The 24,230-nt window shown below is 46.2% G+C and overlaps 1 protein-coding gene across 2 annotated transcripts; it reads left to right on the top strand.

Moving 5' to 3' along the window:
• The first annotated feature begins 7,788 nt into the window (after nt 1–7,788).
• Nucleotides 7,789–20,985, top strand: Psph (phosphoserine phosphatase). Of its 2 annotated transcripts, XM_003465796.5 has the most exons (6): nt 7,789–8,022; nt 16,217–16,374; nt 17,162–17,296; nt 17,897–18,042; nt 18,728–18,876; nt 20,592–20,985. In XM_003465796.5, exons 2-6 carry the CDS (start codon nt 16,235–16,237, stop codon nt 20,697–20,699), a joined length of 678 nt encoding a protein of 225 aa, XP_003465844.2. In that variant the 5' UTR covers nt 7,789–8,022; nt 16,217–16,234; the 3' UTR covers nt 20,700–20,985. The 2 variants fall into 2 exon arrangements, with proteins under 2 accessions (XP_003465844.2, XP_063090521.1); XM_063234451.1 differs by lacking the exon at nt 17,162–17,296 and having other exon boundaries at nt 7,845–8,022.
• Nucleotides 20,986–24,230: the final 3,245 nt, after the last annotated feature.

The following is a 24,230-nucleotide window of genomic DNA, read 5'->3' as shown; positions in this document are numbered from 1 at the left end:
AAGAAGGGGTGGGGAGGAGGAAGTCAAAAGAATCAAGCCTGCAATATGTATATGGACCAGTTACCCCAAGATGAATGTATTTAATATGTACCAAAGATATACTAATAAAGAACAGAGAGAAACAGTCTCCCTCCTACTCCCATATCATCTTTTTAGGAGTCCATATATTAGGGAAAATGTGTAAGATTTGTTCTTTTGATTCTGTATTATCTCACTTAACATGATGATCTCCAGTTCCATCTATTTTCCTACTGACAAAATTTCATTTTTCTTTCTTTCTTTTTTGGATGGTGCTGGGATCGACCCCAGGGCCTTGTGCATGCAAGGCAAGAGCTCTACCACTGAGCCACATCCGCAGCCCTCATTTTTCTTTATAATAGAATACTTCTAACTATACTGTTGCTATCTGCAGCAGTAATTGCCCTCATCAGTTTTATCCAAAATAGCTGAAGACATATTAACACAAAAACTTGTGCATTGATATTTGTAGCAGTTTTATGCATCATTGCCCAAACTTGGAAGCACCAAGTCCTCTGGGGGATTCCTGGTGTGGGGTCTATTCAGCCAATGGGAATAGTGTTTATTCAGAGTTAAGAAGAGATTAGCTTTCAAATCCAGGTTTTGTGTTAGAAGTGTTAGTCAGTGGTAGACTGTGTTTAGCATGCATGAGTTCTGGGTTTAATCTCCCAAATTCCCAGCCCTCAAAACACATTTTATGTTAAAAAAAATCAGTTGAGTCTTTGTTTGGGTCCATTTCTTTTTCTTTCGTTTTTTTTCTTTTAATTACAGGGGATTGAACTCTTGGTCTTTTGAGTCCATTTTTGAGCTCTGTTTTGAGCCACTGATCTAGGTCTTTTTTTTTTTTTTTTTTTGGTACTAGGAATCGAATTCACAACCTTATACTTGCTAGGCTTGTGCATTGACATGCAGACACTTAAGTCACTGACCTAAATCCCTGGCCCCCTCTATGTCTATTTCTGATGTCTATTTCTTGATTATTATTATAGCCTTATGAAAAGTGTCAAGATTAGTGTGATACTAATTGATTTTTCAAAACTTATCTTTTTAGGACGGGGATTTCGCTCAGTTGTGTAAGCTCCTGTCTGGCAAGTATGAGGTCATGAGTTTGACCCCTAGTACCAAAAAAACAAAACCAAAAAACCAAACTGGGCATGGTGGCTCACGACTGTAATCCCAGCACTCAGGAGGCTGAAGAAAGAGGATCATTGTGAGTTTGAGACCAGCCTAGGCTACAAAGTGAGCTCAAGGCCAGCCTGAACTGCATAGAGAGAACCTGTCTCCAAAAAAAAAAAAAAAAATCCTCTTATCTTTTAAAAAAATTTATAGCTAGATTTTTTGTAGGGGGAGAGACCTTTGTGTTTAGATTGCAGAATCATCTTGCCTCTCTATTTAAAAATTTTTTAAAAAACCTTTTATAGACAAGGTCTCATTATGTAGTTGGGGCTGGACTTGAACTCACTTTATAGCTCAGGCTGGTTTTAAACTACAAATGATCCTCCTGCCTCAGCCTCCTGAGTGCTGGGATTACAGGTATGTGCCATCATGCCTGGTTTTGGTTGGATTTTTGAGACAAGGTCTTGCTATGTAGTCTAGGCTGGCCTTGAACTCACTGTGTAGCCTAGGATGGTCTTGAACTCATGTACTCCACCATGGTTTGAATTCACAGTGATCCTTCTGCCTCAGTCTCCAGTGCCCTGGGATTACAAGCATGGACCAACACAACCAGATAATTTTAAATTATGCTTCAAATTTGGAGTCATGAGACTCTAAAGATCAATTTGGAGAAATGCCATATTTAGTATCTTGACTGTTATAATTCATGTGTATACCTTGCTATTTACTTAGGTTTTTAATTCTTTCACTGATGTTTTTAAATTTTGAGCCTGAAGATCTAACATATTTTATTAAATTCAAACCCCAATATTTCCTGTTGTTGTTGTTGTAGTACTGGGGATTGAACCCAGACATATCCCAGGCCTTTTTTCCTCTTTACTTTAGGTTGATAAATTTCCCAGGCTGGGTGAAACTTGTGATCCTCCTGCCCTAGCTCCTCAGAGTGCTGGGATTACAGGAATGGAGTGAGAAATTCTCTTTTAATTCCTAGGTTGCTGAAAGATTTTTTCAAAGACAGATGTTGAATTCTGTGAATTTTTTTTTTTTTTGAGACAGAGCTTCATCACATAATCCAGCATGGTCTTAAACTCACTATGTAGCCCAGGCTGTCCTTTAGTTCCTGGTGATCCTCCTGTCTTAGTCCCCATTACAGGAATGTACTATTAGGCCCAGCGATCTTTTTGTTCGCCATTATTTGATAAATTAATGTGGTTTTCCTTATTTAGCCTATTGATATAGTTGATAACACTGATATTTTTAGTGTTAAACTGGTCTCACATGCCTGGAATAAATCCCATTTGGCCATGGTACGTAATTCTTTCCATATATTGCTTCATTCCTTGTTAGTATTGCTCAGGCTCATTAGTTTTATTGACCTTTCCAAACAATGAGCTCCTGGGGTATTTCTGTGTTTATTTTTTTGAGGCAGGGTCTCACTGTGTAGTTCAGGCTGGCCCTGAGCTCTCAGCAGTCCTCCTGCCTCACCCTGAGTGCTGGGATTACAGGTGCATGCCTCCAGGCCCAGTTTGGGATACTACTATTAGCCAGGGGAAAAGGGATAAGGAGGAGGCCAGAGGGTAGTGAGGAATGGATATGGGTGAAATACATCACGTTTAAAAATTAAAAGATAAAAAGAATTATGCTTTTTGTTTTATACATTTTCCCTTTTCTGCTTTTAGTTTTGTCAATTCATGTGCTAATATTAATTGTTTCCTTTTGCTTGTTTTGGGTTTGTTTTACTTTTTCTGTCTTTTTCTCTGTTGTTTTCAGGTTTGCTGATCAAGTTTTATAGTCTTTTATAGTTCTGTGAGCCCATCTAGTATATTTTCATTTCAAGAACAGTATTTTTCAACTCTAGGTTTTCCATTTTGTCATTTAAAAAATTGTGCTAGATGTGGTGGCCTACACTTGTATTCCCAGATAAAAGGCAGGAGGATCACAAGTTCAAGGTCAGCCTGGCAACTTAGTGAGACCCTGTCTCAAACAACAAAAAGGGCTGCAGTTGTGGCTCAGTGGTAGAGTATTTACCTAGCTTGTGCAGGGCCCTGCGTTTAGTTCCTAGAATCACAGAAAAATCCACTTTCCCCTGAGTCTTTGTCTGAAAATCCTTATGACTATTATCCTTTAAGTCCGTCGGTGTCTTTAATTCACTGCTTTATCATTTTGTGTGGTAATTACGACATGTCTGTTGCCTGTAGATCTTTTCCTATTGGATTGCCTCCCCAGAGCATGGGTTTCATCTTCCTGTGTTTCTGTAAGTCCTTCAATTTTTTGATTGTGCTAAACCGCCCCAATAATCCATTTTGGGGATGTGGGTTTTGCTATATCCTTTGAAGAATTTTCCCATTTATTTTCCCAGGAAGTTAAATTTCTGCTGCTCACCTTGTACTGGGGTGTACTGGGAATATGGTTTGAGAGGGACTGGTCTGTTTCAGTTTCATCCTCAGTCTTGGAGCAAATCCTTGCCCTGGGACATAATATTTATTCCTAAACCGTGGTCCCTGCTTTTACTGAAAAGCTTAAAATGAGTACCAAACCCTTTTAATTTGACAGGATTCAAGTGAAAAACTGCTCTGTGATGGGCAGTAGCTGGAATCTCTGTCCGGCTTTGAAGTCCCCTACACTCATGTAGGGATTCATATATTACTTTATGATATACACATTTATTAAATAGAAATGTGTCTATGAAATACCTTTATATTCATGTATAGTTATAAAATACATATGAAGTAATATATAAGTGTTAGGGATTCATATATATGAAAAACTAATATATATGTATCAGTTCAGTGCTGGGGATTGAACCTAGGGCCTGGTGCATGCTAGGCAAATGATCTACCCCTAAGCTATATCCCCCAGCCTTATTTATGGTTTTTTTTTTGGTACCAGGGATCAAACTCACAACCTTGTGCTTGCCAGGCAGGCGCTTATTGCCACTGAGCTAAATCCCTGGCACTCATATTTATGGTATTTTCATGTATTGGTATTTAATGCATTGATGGAAAAATATTACTTATATTAGAAAATTGCATTCACCCTTACCCTACCCTATTTAAAGGAGCATCAAAATCATCAAAAGATGACATATCTTTTCCTGGTATCATTTCCTTTCCTGCTCCCAGAAGTAATTGCAACCCTAGATTTTATGCTTTGAGTTATCATTTATATTAAATTATATGCTCTTTTAAAATTTTCCAGTAGCCATTTGGGTGTCTCCTTGACTATGAATGTTCACAGTTGCTGAGAGTGTTCTTATGTGTCTCTTGACCTTGTAAAAAGTTTTTCCCAAGTGCATTCCTTAGGTGGAATTCATAGGTCATAGAAAATGTATATCTTCAATGTTATAAGTATTATATACTTGAGTGATTGTTCCAAATCACGATACTTCAGAGGGCTTATTAGTACTGAATGACTTTTTGTTTTTTTGAAACAGAGTCTCACTATAGTTTGGGTTGGTTCTGAACTCTTATGTAGTCCAGGCTACCAGGCTGGGCTGGAGCAAACTCATGGTGATTCTCCTGCCTCAGCCTCCTTAGTGTTGGGATTACAAATGTGCACCACCATTTCCAACTGAATGACTTTTTAAAAGTATAGGATTCTGGGGGCTGGGGATTTAGCTCAGCGGCATAAGTGCCTGCCTTGCAAGCAGGCAGTCGTGAGTTCGATCCCTGGTACCGGAAAAAAAGACCAAAAAGAAACTTGAAAAAAAAAAAGTATAGGATTCTAATGTAATTAATCATCAGAAAACTTGTTAGGTCATAAAAAATACATGGAAAATCTTTGAGGATTTGGTGGCACATGCCTGCAATCCCAGTCCTCCGAGAAGTTGAGGCAGGAGGACCATAAATTCAAATCTTTCCTTTTCAGGAAAGAAGTAATACCTGTAGTATACCTGTGGTATTTTTATCAACCAGGTATGATGAAAACTTTGCAAAAAGAATATGCTAATATTTTTGAGTTGGGTGTGGTGGCTGGCATATACCTGTAATTCCGGTGCTTGGGAAGCTGAGACAGGAGGATTATCTGGAGTTGGAGGACAGTTTGGGCTACATAATGAGTTCAAGTCCAGCCTGAACTATATCATGAGACCCTGTCTCAAAAAGCAAAGCAAAACAAAACAAAAAGCTAATATTTGTATTATGACTTCATTGTTCTGCTTGTATTTGGTTTGTGTGAGCTGTTCAACATCATTCCATTCAGTCCAACAGTGAAGTACACTTTAATCTGTTTACTCAGTTATGCCTGGCTAGCAAGATCATGCCCTCACTGTTACACAATGTATGGTGGCTCACTAGTGTCTTCTGGCTGTCTTTTTAAAAAATGTGTCATGAACAGTGTCATCTACACTACCATCTGCTGTCCAAAAGTATTAGTACAGGTGGGAGAGTGCAGTGTGTGAGGGCCCTGATAGATTTGACAGATTTGGAACTTGAGAGCCCCTAGAGTGTGTTCAAGGTTTTGTCTGAGGTCTGTTTAGGAATGAAACTCATGAAATACGAATAATAATTAAAAGTGACATGTGAATTCTAGCTTGTAGTCATTCACATTTATTATACACTTGAGTTTCTTTTCCACTTTAAATAAATTCTCATTTACCATTTAGATACAAATATTTGTTTTTTAAATTTTGTATTATTTTGAAGGTAGTAAAATCAACAGAACAAGATGGAACAAAGCCAATTGAAACAGTGTAGTGAAATTGATACAGAACTTCACAGCAGGTTACCGGGATAAAAATAATAGGTACCACAGTATATTTTATTATCTTCAAAATAGTTGCTCTTTCAATCAGGTATAGCAAAATAAAATGAAATACAAACCATTATAGAACTTGTCAAAACAGAAAATGGAATAAAGCAATATCATTAATCAGAATAAATATTTGCCTTCAAAGAGATGGTAGAAGGAAATCCCCCTTATTTGCTATATTGCATATGGTCAACCTTCCAATAGATGCTCAGATCTCTTGCTCCCATTTGCTAACAGGGCAGGGGGTGGTGGTGGGGGAATGTTTGATTCTCAGCCTATGTGCTGGTAGGCTCACTACGGCTTAGCAGTGAAGTGAGCTGGTTGCTTGGTTTCCCAGTGCCCTAAGTTCCAGCATGACGTGGATCTCAGGAGTCATTGGTGGTTCTCCTCCTGGAGCAGCTGCAGCCTGCCACACCTTAGCCACTTACCAAACTTACCAAGGAGGTGAGCTGGTTGCTTGGTTCCCCAGCTGAGATACAAATATTTGATGTTCAACAAAAATCTTTTTTTTTGAGACAGGATCTCCCTTTGTAGTCCAGTTTGGCCCTCAAACTCATGGAGATAACCCTGCCTTGGCTTCCTGAGTGCAGTGATTGCATGCCTGTGGCACCACGCCTGACTCTTAATAAACATCATATATCCTTTACTTATTTTGAAATTACTACATAAGGGGCTGGGGATTTAGTTCAGCGGCACAAGCACCTGCCTTGCAAGCAGGCAGTCGTGAGTTTGATCGCTGGTACCGATAAAAAAGGAAAAAGCCAAAAAAAAAAAAGAAATTACTACATAATACATGCAGGTACTTGACTGATTTATTTCAGACCTCCCCCTGCCACTGATAACTGAGTAAGACTTTTACCTCATTTCTAAACTCCATGTGGTGTTGGCGGGTAGAAATAGCTTGGTGGTAGAACACCTACTAGTGTGCTTGAGACCCTGAGTTAGGTTCTCAGCACCAAAACCAAATTGAAGCAAACACATTAGACTTCTCCATCTCCATCCTTTGTCAGAACCATTTCCTGGAGAACCAGAAGAAACTAAACGGGTGTGTGTCCCAGGTCTGCAGCCATTTCTGCAGTAAACAGTTATGAGAATGCAGAACTGTAAAGGTACATTGGGTCAGAGGGCACCAGGACTCTTGCAATGGACAAACTCACCTTTCACTGGATTCAAGAATTAAAGACAGAGCTCTGTGATCCAGTGGGTGACCCAGTAGGTGACCCCGTGGGTGGCCCTGACTCTTGCATCCTCTCCCCCATTGATCAGGTTACAATTTACACAGAGCCTGGGGCCCAGAGTGTCTGGGCTGATCTGTTTGGGGTGAGGGGCGCCACCTCGCTTAGCGGCAGCCAGCAGTGGCCAAAGGTAAATTGTTTAGGGCCACAGTCCCTGTTCCTTGTAGTCAACATAAAAGGAGGTGGGCAAGTGACAGCTGGAAGAGAAAAGGAGAGATAGAGATGGATGGGGGAAGAGAGGGAGAGCTAGAGGGAGAGAGAAGGAGGTGGTGGAGAAAAAGGTTCAGTCTTTTGGACATTGTGCAATTTTGCAAAGTGTGCCCAACCCCCCCTGAGCACTGAACCCGGGGTCTGGAGCGCGACACCCAGGCATCTGCCGCCGAGGCACGTGCCCAGCCCTGTGAGTAGGTTTTGAAATTCTCCTGGGACCTGTGTTCTTACAAGAGTGCGATGCCAAAGGTGGAGTTCAGAAAAGGGCCCCAAGGTACTTGCTTGATTGCAAAATCAATGAGCAGAGGTCCCCAGCTTCTCCCACCCCATCTCCCGGGGGTGCGGCAGTGGGCGTGGCTCTCGGAGGTCGGGGAGCGCTCGGCCCCGCCCCCTCTGCCGAGAGGAGGCGCCCGAGGAGGCGCCCACTGTGCGGCCCGCGAGGCGGAGGCGGAGGAGGGCGCGGGGCCGTCCCGGGGCGGGGCCCAGGCTTCCTCCAGGCCGGCAGTGCAGAGCTGAGGCCGGTGTCTGCAGTTCAGCAGAGCACCTGCAAAGCTGCTCGGAAAGCGCCCCAGGGATCCCCAGATCTCACCCGAGCGCCGGGCGAGGGCTGCAGCACCGGCCCGGGTCCAAGTCGCCCGCTCCAGCTCCGTCCGCCTCGGCCCGTGCCGCGGGGAAGTCGCAGCCGTGGGCCACGGTGAGTCACGGCCACTCGCGTCCCGGGCGCCCACCCGCTCGCTCGCCTGGCCTTTGCCCGGACCTCCCAGCTGCAACGCCCGTTGGTGCCGCCTGGCTGGATTGGTAGCTTCCCTAGGACCTCGAGGCTTTCTTCCCTTTAGTTGAGGTTTGAAGGGCTTCGCTGCTTTTCTGCCTCCGGGCAGGTTAGCAAACAGCATGAATGAATGATGCAATATCGCCGGGGGAGCCGTCAGTACCAGAGCAGGAGCCAGGGTTTGACTTTGTCATCTTCCCCGGAAGAAGTGAAACTTTGAACAGACACCTGATGATGTGCTGCTGCGGAGATGGCTTCCCCAGGAACCAAGTCAGCTCTCCATTCATTTTTGTGCTGTTTTTTCTTTGTATGCGATTTGCATATTATAGTTAGTTACACTTCGAATGTCTGGTAACTAGAATAGTTGTGAGGGTAAGGGAAGAAAATAAATTCCATGATTTCTTTGTTTTAGTACAATTTCTGGAGAGGTTTTCAGTGTGGTAAGGAGGAGGAGGCTGTCAGTTTCATAATAGTGAAATGAAACTAGTTAGGACTTGAACCGTTTTTAAAGAATCTGACGCAGGCCTAATTACTTTTTTCCTTCCTTCCAGTACTGGGAATTGAACCGTAGCTCATAAACTGAACTATGTTCTCAATCCTTTTTCATTTTTGATTTGGAGACCGGGTCACATCAAATTACAAAATTGCTAAGGCTGGGCTTGGACTTGTGGTCGTGCTCCTACCTCATAAACCAGTGGTTATTAATGTATAATTTATTGCAATAAGATGCACCTGGTTTTTAATTTTGGAGCCAAATCCATCTTTGTTCTTTTTCTTTTCTGTGCCTGTTGAGTTTCATTAGGAAATTTTTTGCCTACCCAAAGGTTGTTGAATTAGCTGTGTGTTGCTTTATTAACAGATAATCCTCAGTTTTAGCAGCTGAGAACAAAATATACTTATTTTCCTATAGCTTCTGGGTGTCAGAACCCTGGGAGCCACTCACCTGGGTGGAGAAGTCTCCGTTGGTGGAGGCCGACTCATCTCAGGGCTTGGAGGACAGATGGCTTCCTGGCCCAGTTCTGTGGTTGTTGGCCCAATGCAGTTCCCTGAGGACTGCTGGACTCAGGACCCCAGTTCCCTGCAGGCTTGGCTGGGAGCCCTTAGTGTCTGGTAGTTTTGGTTGTGGACTTTTCCACAGGCCAACTCATACCATGGTGGTTGCAGTCCTTCAGCAAAGACGATGAACTGACTAGTTAGCCCAGGCTACAATCCAGCCTGGGCCTGAGCCATACTCCTGCCTCAGCCTCCCAACTGCTGGGATTACTGTCCTTTTTTTTTTTAAACAGTACAGGGATTGAATCCAGGGCCTCATCCCATGCATGAGGTGCTCTGGCATGGAGCCACATCCTCGATTCTTTTTAAAATTTGTTTTCTTGGGGCTGGGGATTTAGCTCAGTGGCATAAGCGCCTGCCTTGCAAGTGTGTGGTCTTGAGTTCGATCCCTGGTACCGGTAAAAATGAAAAAGACAAAAAAAAAAAAAAAGACCTTATCTCAAAAGAAAAACAAATTTCACACCTGACTTTTAAAAAAATAATTATACATTGAAAGAAGGTTAAAGAGAAATACACAGGGAGCTCTGTGCCTTTGAAGGGGGAAGCTCCTGTCTCTGATGGCAACACACCAGGGGATGCACGCTGAGCAGCCCACGCTCTTTATTCAGATGTCAGAGACACACACACTCTTTTGTGCCATGGTCTAATTTCCTAATTTCAGAAGGGACAGCCTACATGGGGAGTCACTACCCTTGCCAGTGCTGAAGAGGTGGCGATCACAGAAGATGCAGTGGGAACCTTTTTAGAAGCTGCTAACCACATTCAGGAATTTTTTCCCTTTTATTTTTGGTACCTGGGATTGAACTCGCGACCTTGTATTGCCAGGCAGGCGCTTTGCCGCTGAGCTATAGTGCCAGCTCTGTTTCATATATATTTTTTGAGACCATGTAGCCCAGGCTCAGCTCGAACTCACGGTGATCCTCTTGCCTCAGTCTCCCGAGTGCTGGGGGTCACAGGCGTACACCACCACACCCAGCTCCCTTGTGGTTTAAAAGTTTCATAGTTTGAGCTTTTGTGTTTAGGACTGTGGTTCATTTCAAGTTTGTTTTTGGTTTTGGACCATGCAGGTCAGAGAACAACATACATTACAAAATTTCTCTATTTTATTACACTGCCAGGTAGAATTTCTATATAGTAATGACCACAGCCCTGTCATTTTCATGTTGGTCAAACAAAACAGCAAGGACTTTTAAAATTTTCACATGATTTAATACATGCTCAATTAAAAAAAGTCAAACAGCAATCAGTATATGTCTTCCAGATTAGAAGAGAAATAGGGTAGGTCTTTGTACCTAAACTGTTCTTTTGGATGTAAACAGCATCAAAGGAGAAAGTAAACTATCTTAAAGAGTAAATTAGCTGATAGTGCTGCACAGCTGTAATCCTAGCACTTTGGGAGGCTGAGGCAGAAGGATCCCAAATTCAAGCCCAGCCTGGGCAACTTAGTGAGACCCTATCTCAAAATAAACATTAAAAAAGAGCTGGGTGTGTAGCTCAGTGCAAAGGCCCTGGCTTCAATTCCAGTACCAAGGGGTGGGGGTTAAACTGACAATAATTTCTTTTGTTGCCTCGCTGGTGTGGACAGTAAGAGGGCTCTCTCTGAGGACAGGAACTTCTGGGGACGCTGAGGCTGCACCTCATGGGGAGGTGGGGATAAGGAACTGGGAAAAAGCCACCCATGCTTGGCAGGGTGGGGAGAAAAGCACCTGACTTGCACCCTGCATCTGGGCTTTGGGTACACCTTGTATTCACTCACGTGGAGAGGTACAGTCCAGCCCCGTGCTCCAAGTTCATGGCCCTTGTGCTCTTCGGACTGTTTTTGGACCTCCTGAATTCTTCCATTACTGTAAGGAGCCATTCTGGCTGTCTTCTCTTTTGATCTCCATTTGCTTTTTTCTGGCTTCCTGTTCTTAACTATTTTTAAAAATTTTATGCTGGGGGGGCCAGGGATTTAGCTCAGCAGCATAAGCGCCTGGCTTGCAAACCCACAGTTGTGAGTTCTATCCCTGGTACCAAAAAAATTTTTTACGCTGGATGTGGTGGTGCACGCTCATAATCCTAGCACCCTGGAGGCTGAGACAGGAGGATCGTTGCAAGTTTGAGACCAGTCTGGGCTACAAAGTGAGCTCAAGGCCAGCCTGAACTACATAGTGGGACCTGGACTCAAAAACACACAAAAAATTTTTTGTTCCCTCTTTCTGAGATTTGGCATCTTTATCCACTTCAATGAACTTTGCAGTTTTTTATTTTTGTTTTTGTCTCTTTCTGTACTGGGGATCAAACCCCGGGATTCTCTATGACTGAGCTACACCCCTGTTCCTCTTTAATTTTTGAGATAGGACCTCACTAAGTTGCTGAGACCGGTCTCCATCTTATGCCTTTGCTGCCTCAGCCTCCCAGGTAGCTGGGATTCCAGGCACGGCTCATCACTTGCTCTGTATTTTCAGTTTTACTGATGAGAATTATAATTCAAAGTTGTTGGCTATTTTCTTATTGCTGGGGAAGCAGAATACTTTTCTGACTCTTCCTCGAATGCTCTTTGTTTCCTCCATTTATTTTCTACTGCTGGGGACAAAATCCCGGCCTTCCACCTGCTAGAGAACGTGTCCCCACTGAGCTTCACGACAGCCTTTTCCCTCATTTTGCACACAGCAGAGACCACTTTGATGGCTCTGTAAGGTACCCAGCTTTGCTTCTGTGCCTGTTTGCCTCATATTTTCCCAATGGGTGCTGTTTCTTGAGGCTTCTGCAGGATCGAAGTCAGAGAAGTGTTTCTGGGGGAAGCACCATCAGAGATCTTTGCATCAGAACCATTTTCATAGCGGTTCTCTGAGGAGGGAAAGCGATCTCTGAGGAGGGAAAGGGACCCAGATCCTTGTGCTGTGTCTGGACCTTAACGTTCATCTATCTCCTCGTCCTTTCTTTCTATGCTCTTGCCTTAAAGGAAGCAGTAGTTACAGCTGTGTGCAGTGTCTCTTTCCCTCAGCAAGCGAGCAGGAAGGTAAGAGCATTGTCTTCTAGGAATCCAGCACTGGAGAACTGTGAATCTTTGATGTTTTTGTGTGTTTGGTGATCTATCAGTTAGCAGTTTACTGTTCCCTTGAGTTTAAAAACTTAGTGTAATAATCCCAGCACATGGGAGTCTAAGACAAGAGAATAGCCATTAGTTTGAGGCCAGCCTGGGCTGCACAGTGAGACCTTGTCTCAAACACAAAACATTGCTGGAAGCTGTGATGTACACCTCAGCTTGCCTAAATAGTGAGTTTTTTTTTTTTTTTTTTGGTACCAAGAGAGTTGAATTCATGACCTCACACACTTGCCAGGCAGGTGTTTGTGCCACTGAGCTAAATCCTCAGCCCTAAATAGTGGTTTCTTCAATCATAAACTGTAGCATAAGTGCAGAGGGAGTCCAGTCTTGCATGCAGGAGGCTGTAATTCCGATTCAGAAACTTCTAGGGTTTATTGTGTACTGTTGGGCTGGGGCCGATAGACTTGGTTCTGCTACCAAAGCCCGGTAAACTTTGTTCTCTGTTGCGCATCCACCCGGAAACTGTGGTGTTTGTTATCTGTTCTTGTACAGACACAGGGAAGAAGTCAGTCCTAACAGACAGTAAAGAAGTTAGTATGGCCTTGGGTGTCTTTTCTAAGATACTAGATGAAAAATTTGGGAGAAATTTTGTATAGGCAAGGAGATCTTTTTTTAACCTTTTATCCAAAATCAGACTTTATTGCTTCCTGGCCTTTTTGGGTAAGATCAAGTGCAAAGTCGGACCTCCTTTCCTTCCGGCTGGTCCAGAAGGAAAACCTGGGTTTTTTGTTTTGTTTTGTTTTGTTTGAGACAGGGTCTCACTGTGTAGTTCAGCCTGCCCTGGACTCACTATGTGGCCCAGACTGGCATCAAATTTACAGTGATCTTCCTGCCTCAACTTCCCAAGTGCTGGGATTACAGGCCAGTGCCACCATGCCTGGCTCAGAAAACCTGTTTTTGTACTTTGGATCTAGGGATAAGAAATGCTTGTCAGCATGGTTTCTTTTCTTCTTTTAATCTGTTGGACCAGCTGGGAGTCAGCGAGTCAGAGTCCTGCTCCCAGTCGCAGGGGCCAACGCTGAGGCCCGGCCTGTGTCTGACCCTCCCACCGGCGTTTGCCCACCCCCAGGCCTGTCCTTTCCTCCCACAAAGAGCCAGATGGGAAGGATCCAGAGTCCGCTCCCGGGGTGATTTTTGTGTGACAGTCTAATGTACACAGCCCGGTCTAAGCAACTGTACCTACTTAGCAGACACCCCCTCCCTGAGCATTTCAAATATGTGTGAGTTAAAGAGTCAGGGCTGCGGGAGACAGAACCGAGGGACCGGAAGCCAGCAAGGAGGCAGCGTTTTCAAGAGCAGTTCCCGGTCTTACAGTTCTGTTTGGGGTCCTGGAGAGACTTGCCAGAAACTCGGTGTAAGCCTTGCCCAAGCAGCCCATTTCTGTCCATCTTCCGGACCACCCTGCAACCCCGGAGGCGGTGTTCACCTTTCGAGACCCAAAGCCAGGCCCCGTGTTAAGCTGGGGGTGTGGACATCAGTCCTCGCCTTATTTGAGGAAATGTACGTCTTTTTGGTCATATTCAAGGCTGGGGTGTTCTTAGGTGAGCTATTGCTGATATCACTGATGGGAAAGAAGCTCTATTATGTGGGTGAAATTCAGAAATTCAGACCAAGAATTACCGTTTTGATTACTCTCTCCCCGTCTCTGTCTCTGTCTCTGTCTCTGTCTCTCTCTCTGTCTCTCGATGGTGCTGCGAGTTGCTATGCACTGAGTCCTCTTATTTTGTTTTTGTTTTGTTTCATACTGGGTCTCCCTACATCACTAAATTGCCCAAAGTGAGCTCAAACTTTAATTCTTCTGCCTCAGCCTCCCAGAGTTCTGGGATTAAGGTGGGCACCGCCGCGCACCGTGCTACCCTTATCTGATTATCTTAACGGGACTGGGGCCTCCTGAAGACCCTGCCCCATTTATCCTCGCAGGCCTTGGCTGGCGCCGGGGCCTGTGTGGTTGTCTTCCTAGTGCCGAGACCTTGGGTGCTTTGCTGGTCCCTCAGAGGAGTTCCAACCTTAGTTCTGCCACCTGGCCTCCTTCACACTCCCAGAATGCTCTGCGTCTTGGGCTCCTCCCACATCGCGTGCGTGTTCCCAGCCTCCTCTGCGCTCACCCCTGGCCGCCCGTGCCTGCGCGGTGGGTCTACTGCTTCTGCTGTGGCTGGCTGGGAACCTGACCCTGGCTCCTCCGCTGGCCCAGGGCCGCGTGACTGCAGGCGATGCAGCTGCTGGGTCCCAGCTTGGTGGGCACTGAGGTTTCTGAAACCCGTTCCTTTAGTGGCCTCAGGAACAATGCGACTCCTGGTGAATCATCGCCCTGCCTGCGTGCAGCTGGCAGGGTCTGGCCGATCCTTCCCAGTCCTCCTCTACAGGAAGATTTTTCACTTTAGTAACCTAAATGGCACACTGAGTTGGGATTGCTTTATTGAGAGGAAGAAGCTATTCGATTTGGGTGGGGAAGGGAGGACAGTGCAGCACAGCGGAGGTCATTATATTTGCACCTTGGAGAAGTCCGTGACGGAAGGTGGCGACCCTGGGCAGAGGGGCAGTGTTTGCAAAGGCACGGAGGCACGGAAACACAGCATGCGTGAGAACAAGGTCTTACTGTTTGCGGAGCATGAACTCTGTGTATTCGTGGGAGAAAAGTGAGAAATGAGGTCAGTAGTGCCTCACCATCAACGTGCTGCGTAACTGCGTACGTTAATGTATGTGCTGCTGACGGGAGTGGGTTAGTAAGAGCCCAGGCACGAGGTCTGATACCAGTGAGTCTTAACCTGATTTGATTCTAGAGTAGTTTCCAATTACTCAGGAATCAAACCTGAATGCAGACTGGCACAGTGGTTAAAATTGAAACCCAAATGACCATGTTAAAAAAAAGTTTTTTAAGTAATCCAGTAAAATGGGCAAATGATCTGAATAAAGTCTCAAAAGCAGAAACACCGGTGACCACAGATGTAGGAAAAGATGCTCAATGTCAGAGCTGCCAGGGGAGCACACATCAAAGCTCCAGCGAGAGTCCAGCTCTGCTAGTTCTCATGGCCATTCTAAAGAAAACTCAGTTAAGAAATGCTGGCTTGGCTGGGAATATACCTCAGTGCCTGCCTGGCAAGTGCAAGGTTCTGCATTTGATTCCTGGTGTGAAAAAAAAAAATTCTGGCTGGGATAGGAAGAAAAAGAATTCTTCCACACTGTCTGTGAGAATAGTGTGGAGGGTCCACAAAGACTAAGAATAGGTCCTCTCTGGGACCTAGTGACCCTACTTCTGGATATATATATTCCAAGGGAATTAAATCAGCACACCGAAGAGTACTGTGTTTCTTGCACTATTTGCAATATCCAAGGTATGGATCAGCTTGGGTGCCCTTCAGCATAGAAGCAGATAAAGGAAATGTGGTCTAGATATCCAGTGGAATATTATTCAGCCAGAAAGAAGGAAATCCTGTCATCTGCAGCAAAATGGATAGAGCTGGAGGATGTTCCATTAAAGGAAATAAGCCAGGTTCAGCAGCACAAATACCACATATTTTCTTAAATGTGGAAGCTGAAAAACTGACCCAAATGTAGAATAGCCATACTAGAAGTTGAGAAGGGTGTTGGGAAAGGGGGTGTGCTGGATAAAAGGTTGGATTTGATTGGTGAATCCATACCCAGGTATGGAGACAGCACACTTAGCCAGATATAAAATCAATCAAAAAATAAAAAATAAAAGATAAAGTGTATTCATAAGGAGCTCAGGCTGGCCTGGGACTTGAGGTGATCCTGCCTCAGCCCCCCAAGTGCTGGGATCACTGTTGGGTACTGGGATCACCCCATGTGCCACCTATCTGGCCCTCTATTTTGTCTCTTTAAACATGCTCAGTTTGGGATAGGGATTTAGCTCAGTGGTTTAAGTGCTTGTCTGGCAAGCATGAGGTCGTGAGTTCAATCCCTGGTACCAATAAAATATAAATACAAAAATAAAAGATGCTCATCTTTTTCCTCCGGCAGGCAAAGATTCTTCCAAGCATGGTTTCCCACTCGGAGCTGAGGACGCTGTTCTGTGCGGCGGATGCCGTGTGCTTCGACGTGGACAGCACGGTGATCAGGGAGGAGGGCATCGATGAGCTGGCCAAGTTCTGTGGCGTGGAGGACGCAGTGTCGGAAATGTAGGGGCGGCCTGGGTGTGGTGGCAGGGTGGCAGGGCAGGGGGAGGTGCTGGGTGCTGGGTGCAGGCTGGTGAGCTTTCCCTCTTTCTCTTTCTCGTGGAGCTGGCTTGGCTGAACCTCCTCCCTATTTGTGCACAGTAACATCTGTGATAAGTGGCAGGCAGACCAGAGGAGCTGCGTTTATCTTGGACAGGAAGAGGAGGGCAGCTGGGTGTCTCCAAGGGCTGAGGGTTTTGTGTGTGACTGCATGGCCTCAGCAGGTCCCTGGAAAGCCCAGGTGGGTCCAGAGTCCCTGGATCCCAGGTCAGGGTCCCTCCTGCCCTCCCGCCCTCTTTTTATGGAGACAGGGTCTTGCTCTATAGTCCAGACTGGCCTTGAACTCTTGGCGATTTTCCTGCCTCAGCCTCCTGAGTATTGGGGTCATAGGTGTGAATGCATCGCAATGCCCAGCAAGATTCCTCCCCCCTCTTGGCAGTACTCTGTAGCAGTGGCGCCTCCCTGTGCTGCCACCTGTCACCAGGTGACTATTTTGTGCTGAGGTGCACTGGATGCGAGCGTTGCCAGCCTTGGGGTTCCTTCCTGGCTTAAGAGAGTTCCTAGCTTCCAAGGCAGACCCTGAGGTTACAGGAGGTTGGGTTACAGATGCTGAGTATATGGCTTACCTGGGCTGTGCTCTCAGAGCTGCACAGCAAGGCCCATGTTCAGGGGCTGCGGCAGCACCTTGATCTGGGAAGGCTCTGGACCCAGGCCAGGCCACCTGCCTGACTCGACTCTGGGGCTGTCCTAGGACTCGGCGGGCCATGGGCGGGGCAGTGCCCTTCCAAGTCGCGCTGGCCGAGCGCCTGGCACTGATCCAGCCGTCCAGGGAGCAGGTCCAGAGGCTGCTGGCTGAGCACCCACCACACCTGACCCCCGGTGTGAGGTAAGGTGGCCAGGTTCCCTGCCTTGATATCCTGCTGTCTGCTGCTGGGCACCCTGCTGTGTGGCCCCTTGCCTGGCATTGGTCCTGCCCAGTCAGCCCTCCCCTCCTGTGGGAGGCCCCAAGATTTCCTGTTTCTTTATTTGAATTTAAATTGATTTTAATTTTGAAACAGAGTTTCACAAAATTTCCCAGGCTAATCTCAAACTTGAGATCCTCCTGCCTCAGCTTCTCAGAGTTCTAGGATGATAGGTGTGCCCTGGGGTTTTTTTTGTTTGTTTGTTTTTGGTCCCAAGAATCAAATTCAGGACCTCACACTTGCCAGGCAGGCACTTATGCTGCTGAACTAAACCCTCGACCCTCCTGTGTTTCTTCATCTCCTGTTTTTCTGCGTTCATGAGCAGAAGAAAGTTGTGTCAATGAGCAGAAAAGCAACACCTACTCATTTTTTTTTTTTTTACCACCCACTCATTTCTGAGTGCGGTTAGAAAAACATGATTAACCATGTTAGCATCTTGTCACATACATCGCATGAGTGCTCTCAGCAGAAAACAATGTATTTTAGATGTAAGTTTGTGTTAATGGAGGTCTGGTGTTTTGCAGGGAGCTGATAAGTCGCTTGCAGGAGCGTGGCGTCCAGGTTTTCCTCATCTCTGGTGGCTTCAGGAGTATCGTAGAGCACGTTGCCTCAAAGCTCAATATCCCAGCAGCCAATGTGTTTGCCAACAGGCTAAAATTCTACTTTAACGGTAAGACCTGATAGGACCGAGTCCCTTTCCTGTCAGACCTGTCAGTGTTGTCCTAGGCTGTGTCTGTTAAAGTCAATATAACGTCAGTCTTTTCTCTACAACAGACTTAGCTCAGCCTCTGTCCTAGCTTTAATGTTCATGTCATGCCCCGTCTGTATATAAGTGACTGCATTTAAGCTGGTGGTGGTGGCAGATGTGTCATCCCAGCACCTGGGAGGCTGAGGCAGAAGGATCGCAGGGAGTTCAAGGTCAGCATGGGCTACATAGCAAGACCCTATCTCAAAAAAGCAAACAAAAAAATTGAAAATAAGTTGAAATGTCCCCTTAGGTAGGATGGTATATTAGCATAGTGAACTGTGTATCTTATTATTTTCGGGTGTTTTGCCAGCTCAGCAAGGTTTAGAATCACTACATAGGGGCCTAGAAGATGCAGCTCACTCACTTGGAGGCGTTCGTGACTCCACAGCGCCCCACCCAGGCCAAGAGCTGTTCGCAGTATAAAGCAAGGCTTACTTATCCTGGGAGCAGCGGGAGCCCCAGCTAGGAGGTGACTTCCCCAAGGATTGTGTGGAGCCTATTCAGTGCCCTCTAAGTGTGAATGAAGTCACTGAGGGTCCAGCTGGCCCCTTAGCTCCGTCTGTGCCCGGAAAGGGGAGGGGACCTGACGCTGTTCTGTTCTTCCCAGGTGAATACGCGGGTTTTGATGAGACACAGCCAACAGCCGAATCTGGTGGGAAAGGGAAAGTAATCAAATTTTTAAAGGAAAAATTTCATTTTAAGAACATAGTCATGGTTGGAGATGGTGCCACAGACATGGAAGCCTGCCCGCCTGCTGTATGTATTGCTTTCTTCTTCTTCTTTTTTTTTTTTTTTTTTTTTTTTTTTTTGTACCAGAAATTGAACCCACTACCTTGCAATTTGCCAGTCAGGCACTTCTGCCACTGAGCTATAGCCCCAGCCCCGCCTACTGTAGGTATCAAGGGGATTCTGCTTCTGGTTGGAATTTTATCTTAGACAGCTGATTTAGAATTGCATGAGGTCTACAGCAAGAGTTAAAAATAGCTGAGATCATTATAAAACAAACTAAAAACACAAAACAGCTAAGACAATCTCCTCAATTGACTTTTTGCAAACCTAGGAAAATTTATGGCTAAGGAGCTATTACTTTGAAAACTTTTATTGCCAGGTATGGTGGCAATTCTTATAATCCTAGCGCTGAGAGGCTGAGGCAGGAGGATCACAGAGAGTTCAAGGTCATGTGAACTACATAGCGAGATCCTATCTCAAAAAGTAAACAGAAACTTCTACTGACCCCTTTGGCCTTGTGGCCCAGGCTGGGCTCAAACTTACAGTTCTCCTATTTTAGCCTCCTAGAGTGCTGGGATAACAGCTGTGGTGCCATCACTAGGAAACCACCATAGGAAAACGAAGAAACCACCATTAGGAAAAAAAAAGATCATTTGGCATGTGTGGTGATGCCTGTCTGTTCTCACAGTATGTGGGAGCCTGAGGCAGGAGGATCACTGTGAGTTGAATGACATGGCAAGACCCTGCCTCAAAAGAAAAGAAAAGAAACAGAAGAAGAAGCCGGGCGTGGTGGCTCAGGCCTGTAATCCCAGCACTCAGGAGGCTGAGACAGGAGGATTGTTATCAGCCTGGGCTACAAAGTGAGCCCAAGGGCAGCCTGAACTGCATAGTGAGACCTTGTCTCAAAAAGACAAAAAAAAAAAAAAAAAAAAAAAAAAAAAAAAACTGACTAAAATAAGGTCTCATTTAGTGTAATTAATGAAATGATGATGCTGTAACTAGAAATTTTAACTATGAAAGTAGAGACGGGGGGCTGGGGATTTAGCTCAGCGGCATAAGCACCTGCCTTGCAAGCAGGCGGTCGTGAGTTCAATCCCTGGTACCAATAAAAATGAAAAAGACAAAAAAAAAAAAAAAAAAGAAAGTAGAGACAGGCCTGTTCTGAACAGGTCAGCTGCATCCCCCCAGCCAGGGACCTGTGGGTTACTGCCCCTCACTGTGGTCTCTGGTCACTGCGGTTACTGCCTACATGTGTCAGGCAGGAGGTGGAGGGCGCAATCCTGACTCCAGTGCAGCAAGCCTGCCTGTCCCCTGCTGACCTGGCATAGATGTGTTTGCTCTCCAGTTTAGAACACAGACTTTAACCTGCGATGTGATCCGATCTTAGAAAGTATCTGTCAAGGTGTTGGGAGGGCATGGCCACATGTTCCTTTTCCCCTGAACACCCTGTATGTGCCCTGGGGAGGCTGAAAGCACAGGCTCACCTTCTTTGTATGAAATTTCTTCTTTCAAACAAAAATATTGCCCTCGCCCAGACATGGTGGCACACGCCTGTAATCACAGCACTTAGGAGGCCGAGGCAGGAGGATTGTGTGAGGTCAAGGTCACCTGGGGCTACCCAGTGAGTTTAGAGCCAGCTACTTATCCAGGCCCTGTCTCAAAAAACACAAAAATTGCCCTGACCTACTGCTGCATTATTTACAAAAAACATTTACTTCCCTCCTTTTTTTTTTTTTCCCTAGGATGTTTTCATTGGATTTGGAGGAAATGTGATCAGGCAACAAGTAAAGGACAATGCCCAGTGGTACATCACTGATTTTGTGGAGCTCTTGGGAGCCCTGGAAGAATAATGTACACTTTTATGCACCTTGTAACAACTTTCGATCAACTTTTAAAAGTTACATAGCTTGACACTGCTGGCTTGCACTGCCAAGGAGGACTTGGTAAAGTTGATTCTCTGCACATTCAAGTAAACAGTAGGACTCCTCATAAAGGGTGGGATTTGAAAACATAGTTCAGTGTTTTGGTAGGACAAGTCCCTGGGGAATTTCATCATCTGGATTCTTCTATATTAACACTAGATGTATTTTACTTGAAGCCTTTGAGAGGCATATAATAAACTAAATATTTCCATTCCGGGGTAGTTGAGTTCCTTGGCCTGAAGTGAACACCCGTGACCCGTTGGTGTAGCAGTAAAAGTTTATCTGCTTGATTTGTGGGGTTTGAATTCTGCCTTTTATGCAGGGAACCATGAGATTTCTGTTTCCCTGGGCACAGTGTCCCTGTTCTGCTGGCCACTGCAGAAGAACTGTCACCTGTCCCTGAGATCCACAACGCTTACCGTTTCCCAAGAACACAGGAGGCTGGGAACAAGGAGAAGGCTTTGTGTAGACCAGCTCCAAGGAGATGGGGGGCCTCTGCCTGTCGCAGGGTGGGTGCCTTGGGTGTGGCAAGAGGACATCAGGGAAAGGCACCGGGCCAGCAGCGGGCTCTGGCCACTCAGGTACCCGAGCAGCACCTGCAGTTCTGTTTCACTAAAGGCCTGCGCCACGGTGCCCAGTGGATCAATTCCATTTTTTTATTAGTAGCTGTCTGCAGGGCAGGAGGATTACAGGACGCATGGGGATTGCTCCCTGCATAGAAAGCATCTTACTTCCTTGCTCACCCCTGCCCCTCCCCTTCTCCTCCTCTAGATTCCTCTTCCCATTTGAGAAAGTTCAGTTTTTTTGAGGCAGGGTCCCAACAGGTAGTCAGGCTGGCCTCAAACTCACAGTGATCCTCCTGCCTTATTCTCCTGCCTCAGCCTTTTCAGTTTTTAAAAATCTATGATACTCTCAGTAACAGCTCTGGGAAAGTTTTTTTCACCTCTTATTATGTTATATGTGGAATGTTATTAAGGTTTGGTAAAAAACAAACATAGATCCTTAAAAGTACTGGTGGTGTGGTGGTGGAGGCCTGTCATTCCAGCCCTCCAGAGGCTGAGGCAGGAGGATCACTGCAAGTCTTAGGCCAGCCCAAAGGACATAGTGAGATCCTGTCTCACAAAGCCAACCCCTCCCCCCAAAAAACTCTGGTCTTAAAAATACAATTTGTGTGTGTCTTTTTTTTTTTTTTTTATTGGTACCAGGGATCGAACTCAGGTCTGCCTGCTTGCAAGGCAGGTGCTTATGCCGCTGAGCTAAATCCCCAGCCCGTGTGTGTGTCTTTTTGAGGCAGAGTCTCCCTATGCAGTTTGGGCTGGCCTTGGACTCACTTTGTAGCCCAGGCTGGTCTCCAACTTGCAAAGGTTCTCCTGCCTCAGCCTCCCAAATGCTGGGATTACAGGAGTGCACCATCACACCCAGCTTTTTAAACATAGAATATTTGAAAATTACATGAAGTAGAATCACAAAGGCCAACTTTTCCCTCTAAACAAATTAAGAGCTCCCAACAGCATACGTGAATCCCAAGAGCGTAAATATGGCTTCGAAGACAGACGAGCAAAGCAGGTTCCTGTTTATTTTGAGCAGTAACAAGAAAGGAAATTACAGAATGAACTGGGAAAGAATGAGGTTCTCCATCCTTGGAGGAAAAGGGGAAGGGGAGAGCGAGACTAGGGAGTTATGCAGGATATACCAGCCGGTGATTTAGTGGATGGCTGCTTGGGTTTGGTTTTGGGGTTTGGTGGTTGTGCCGAGATCAAGCCCAGGTGCTGTAAACTATTTGAAAAACATCATTTAACTGGCTTAGAATTAACTAAGTAAATCGGATGCATCCAATCTCCTTCAAAATCGGTTTCCAACTGGGTCCAGTGGCCCTCACCTGTAATCCCAGCACGCAGAGGGGGCAGAGGCAAGGTGGCTCGGAAAGCCAGTCAGGGCAGCTCAGCAATTAGTTGAGGCTGGAAATCAAAATCGAAAGGGCTGAGGGAAACCGACTTAGTTGGCAGCCATTAACGGAGCTTCTACACAAGGCGGTCGTTTTGTAACTCAAATGACTCGCGGGCTGCCTGGGGAGCCTGCAGGGCGGCACCTAGCGCAGGCAGGACCAGGCCTGCTGGGAGGGGGGTACCGCAGGAGCGCGCAGAGCAGGGTGTGGGGTCTCAGGAGCCACTATCCAGGGGCAGGGCAGAACCAGAAGGATGCGGACTGACTGGGGACTCTGCTCTGCAGGGGAGCCACGAAGCCCGCGTGGAACTAGCTTGCTTTCCCTTTTCTGTTTTCTCTCCCTCTCCCTTCTTCCTGGATTGGACCCAGGGCTTCACACTGAGCCACATCCCCAACTCTTCAGAGCCAGGTCTTCCTAAGTCACTTAACTGCCCTGGCTAGGCTTGAGTGCCTCCTGCCGCAGCCTCCCAGCATGCTGGGCTTGCAGGCGCGTCTGGCTTCTGCCACCTTTCCTACAACACAGAGCACTCCTGTGACACACAGGCTGCCCAGCGCCAAGCACACTGCCCAGAGAGACCCACGCAACCCTTCGTTGGCTTGCAGGGGCAAGTTTGAAATGACATTAGAGATATATGGCCGTCTCCTTTTCCAATTCTGGAACTGCTAGAAATGTTTCCAGTCACTTGGAGTTGTGCCCCTGCTTATCTCTCTGGTATCAAGGAAAAGATCTTGTGCAAAGCCAGCTGCAAAGGGGCAGGGGTGGGGCTTTGCTGCCTTAAACCGGCATCTCATGTGTTCAGGCTGTAAGAAGGGGCGCAGCAGAGCAGGCTGCAGGGGAAGCACACCGTGCTGCTGCCCTACGGCCCGGGGTGCCTTCCCCACTCCCAGGTGTAGTGCGCATCTGTATCCTGTCACCCAAGCCACAGAGGGGTGTTGGTGGCCATGTGACCCCAGGATGAAGTTCAGCAGGTGCCTAGCTCTAAAAGACAGCCCTTCACATGCACATGTGTATGTATGACACAGGCCCCGCTATGTAGGCCTGAACTCACTGCGACCCTTCTGGCTCAGCCTCCTGAGTGCTGGGTTATGGACCTGCACCGTCACGCCTGGTTTATTTTTTGAGATTGTATCTCACTAAACTGCTAACTGCCCAAGCTGGCCTTCAACTTGCAATCCTCCTGTCTTGGCCTCCAGAGCCCAGCAACTGCACACAATTTCTAAATGAAGATTCCTTCTGTTCCCAGCATTTTCCCCCAGTTCTGAATAGTCGGGTGAATAGCTAGGTTTCCCTTCCTACTACACATGAATGCCATTTTTCTTAGAGACAGTGATTTTGTATAAATTGTTCTTTTCCTCAAATACATCTTGCGGATGTGTGGCTGGCTCCGTGCTGGGTGGGGTAGAGGACAAGGGTGAAACATCCTGTTCCCCAGGAGCCGACGGTCCAGGCAGGACCCAGACGGTTAGAGGAACCCACGGTGCAGGTCAGGGCCAGGGCTAACATGGAACATGTGC

This window comes from Cavia porcellus, unplaced genomic scaffold, assembly GCF_034190915.1.
Source record: "Cavia porcellus strain 051 isolate PalLab524CR breed Dunkin Hartley unplaced genomic scaffold, mCavPor4.1 scaffold_23, whole genome shotgun sequence".
In the NCBI taxonomy this organism is placed as follows: Eukaryota; Metazoa; Chordata; class Mammalia; order Rodentia; family Caviidae; genus Cavia; species Cavia porcellus.
This window is presented reverse-complemented; position numbering and strand designations above follow the sequence as displayed.

What these genes read in the sequence shown, in the direction of transcription:
- Psph (XM_003465796.5), top strand. Translation starts at nt 16,235, where the DNA reads ATGGTTTCCCACTCGGAGCTGAGGACGCTGTTCTGTGCGGCGGATGCC. An exon ending in GAGGACGCAGTGTCGGAAAT is followed by an intron (nt 16,375 to 17,161) that starts GTAGGGGCGGCC and finishes GGGCTGTCCTAG; the next exon opens with GACTCGGCGGGCCATGGGCG. An exon ending in CACCTGACCCCCGGTGTGAG is followed by an intron (nt 17,297 to 17,896) that starts GTAAGGTGGCCA and finishes GGTGTTTTGCAG; the next exon opens with GGAGCTGATAAGTCGCTTGC.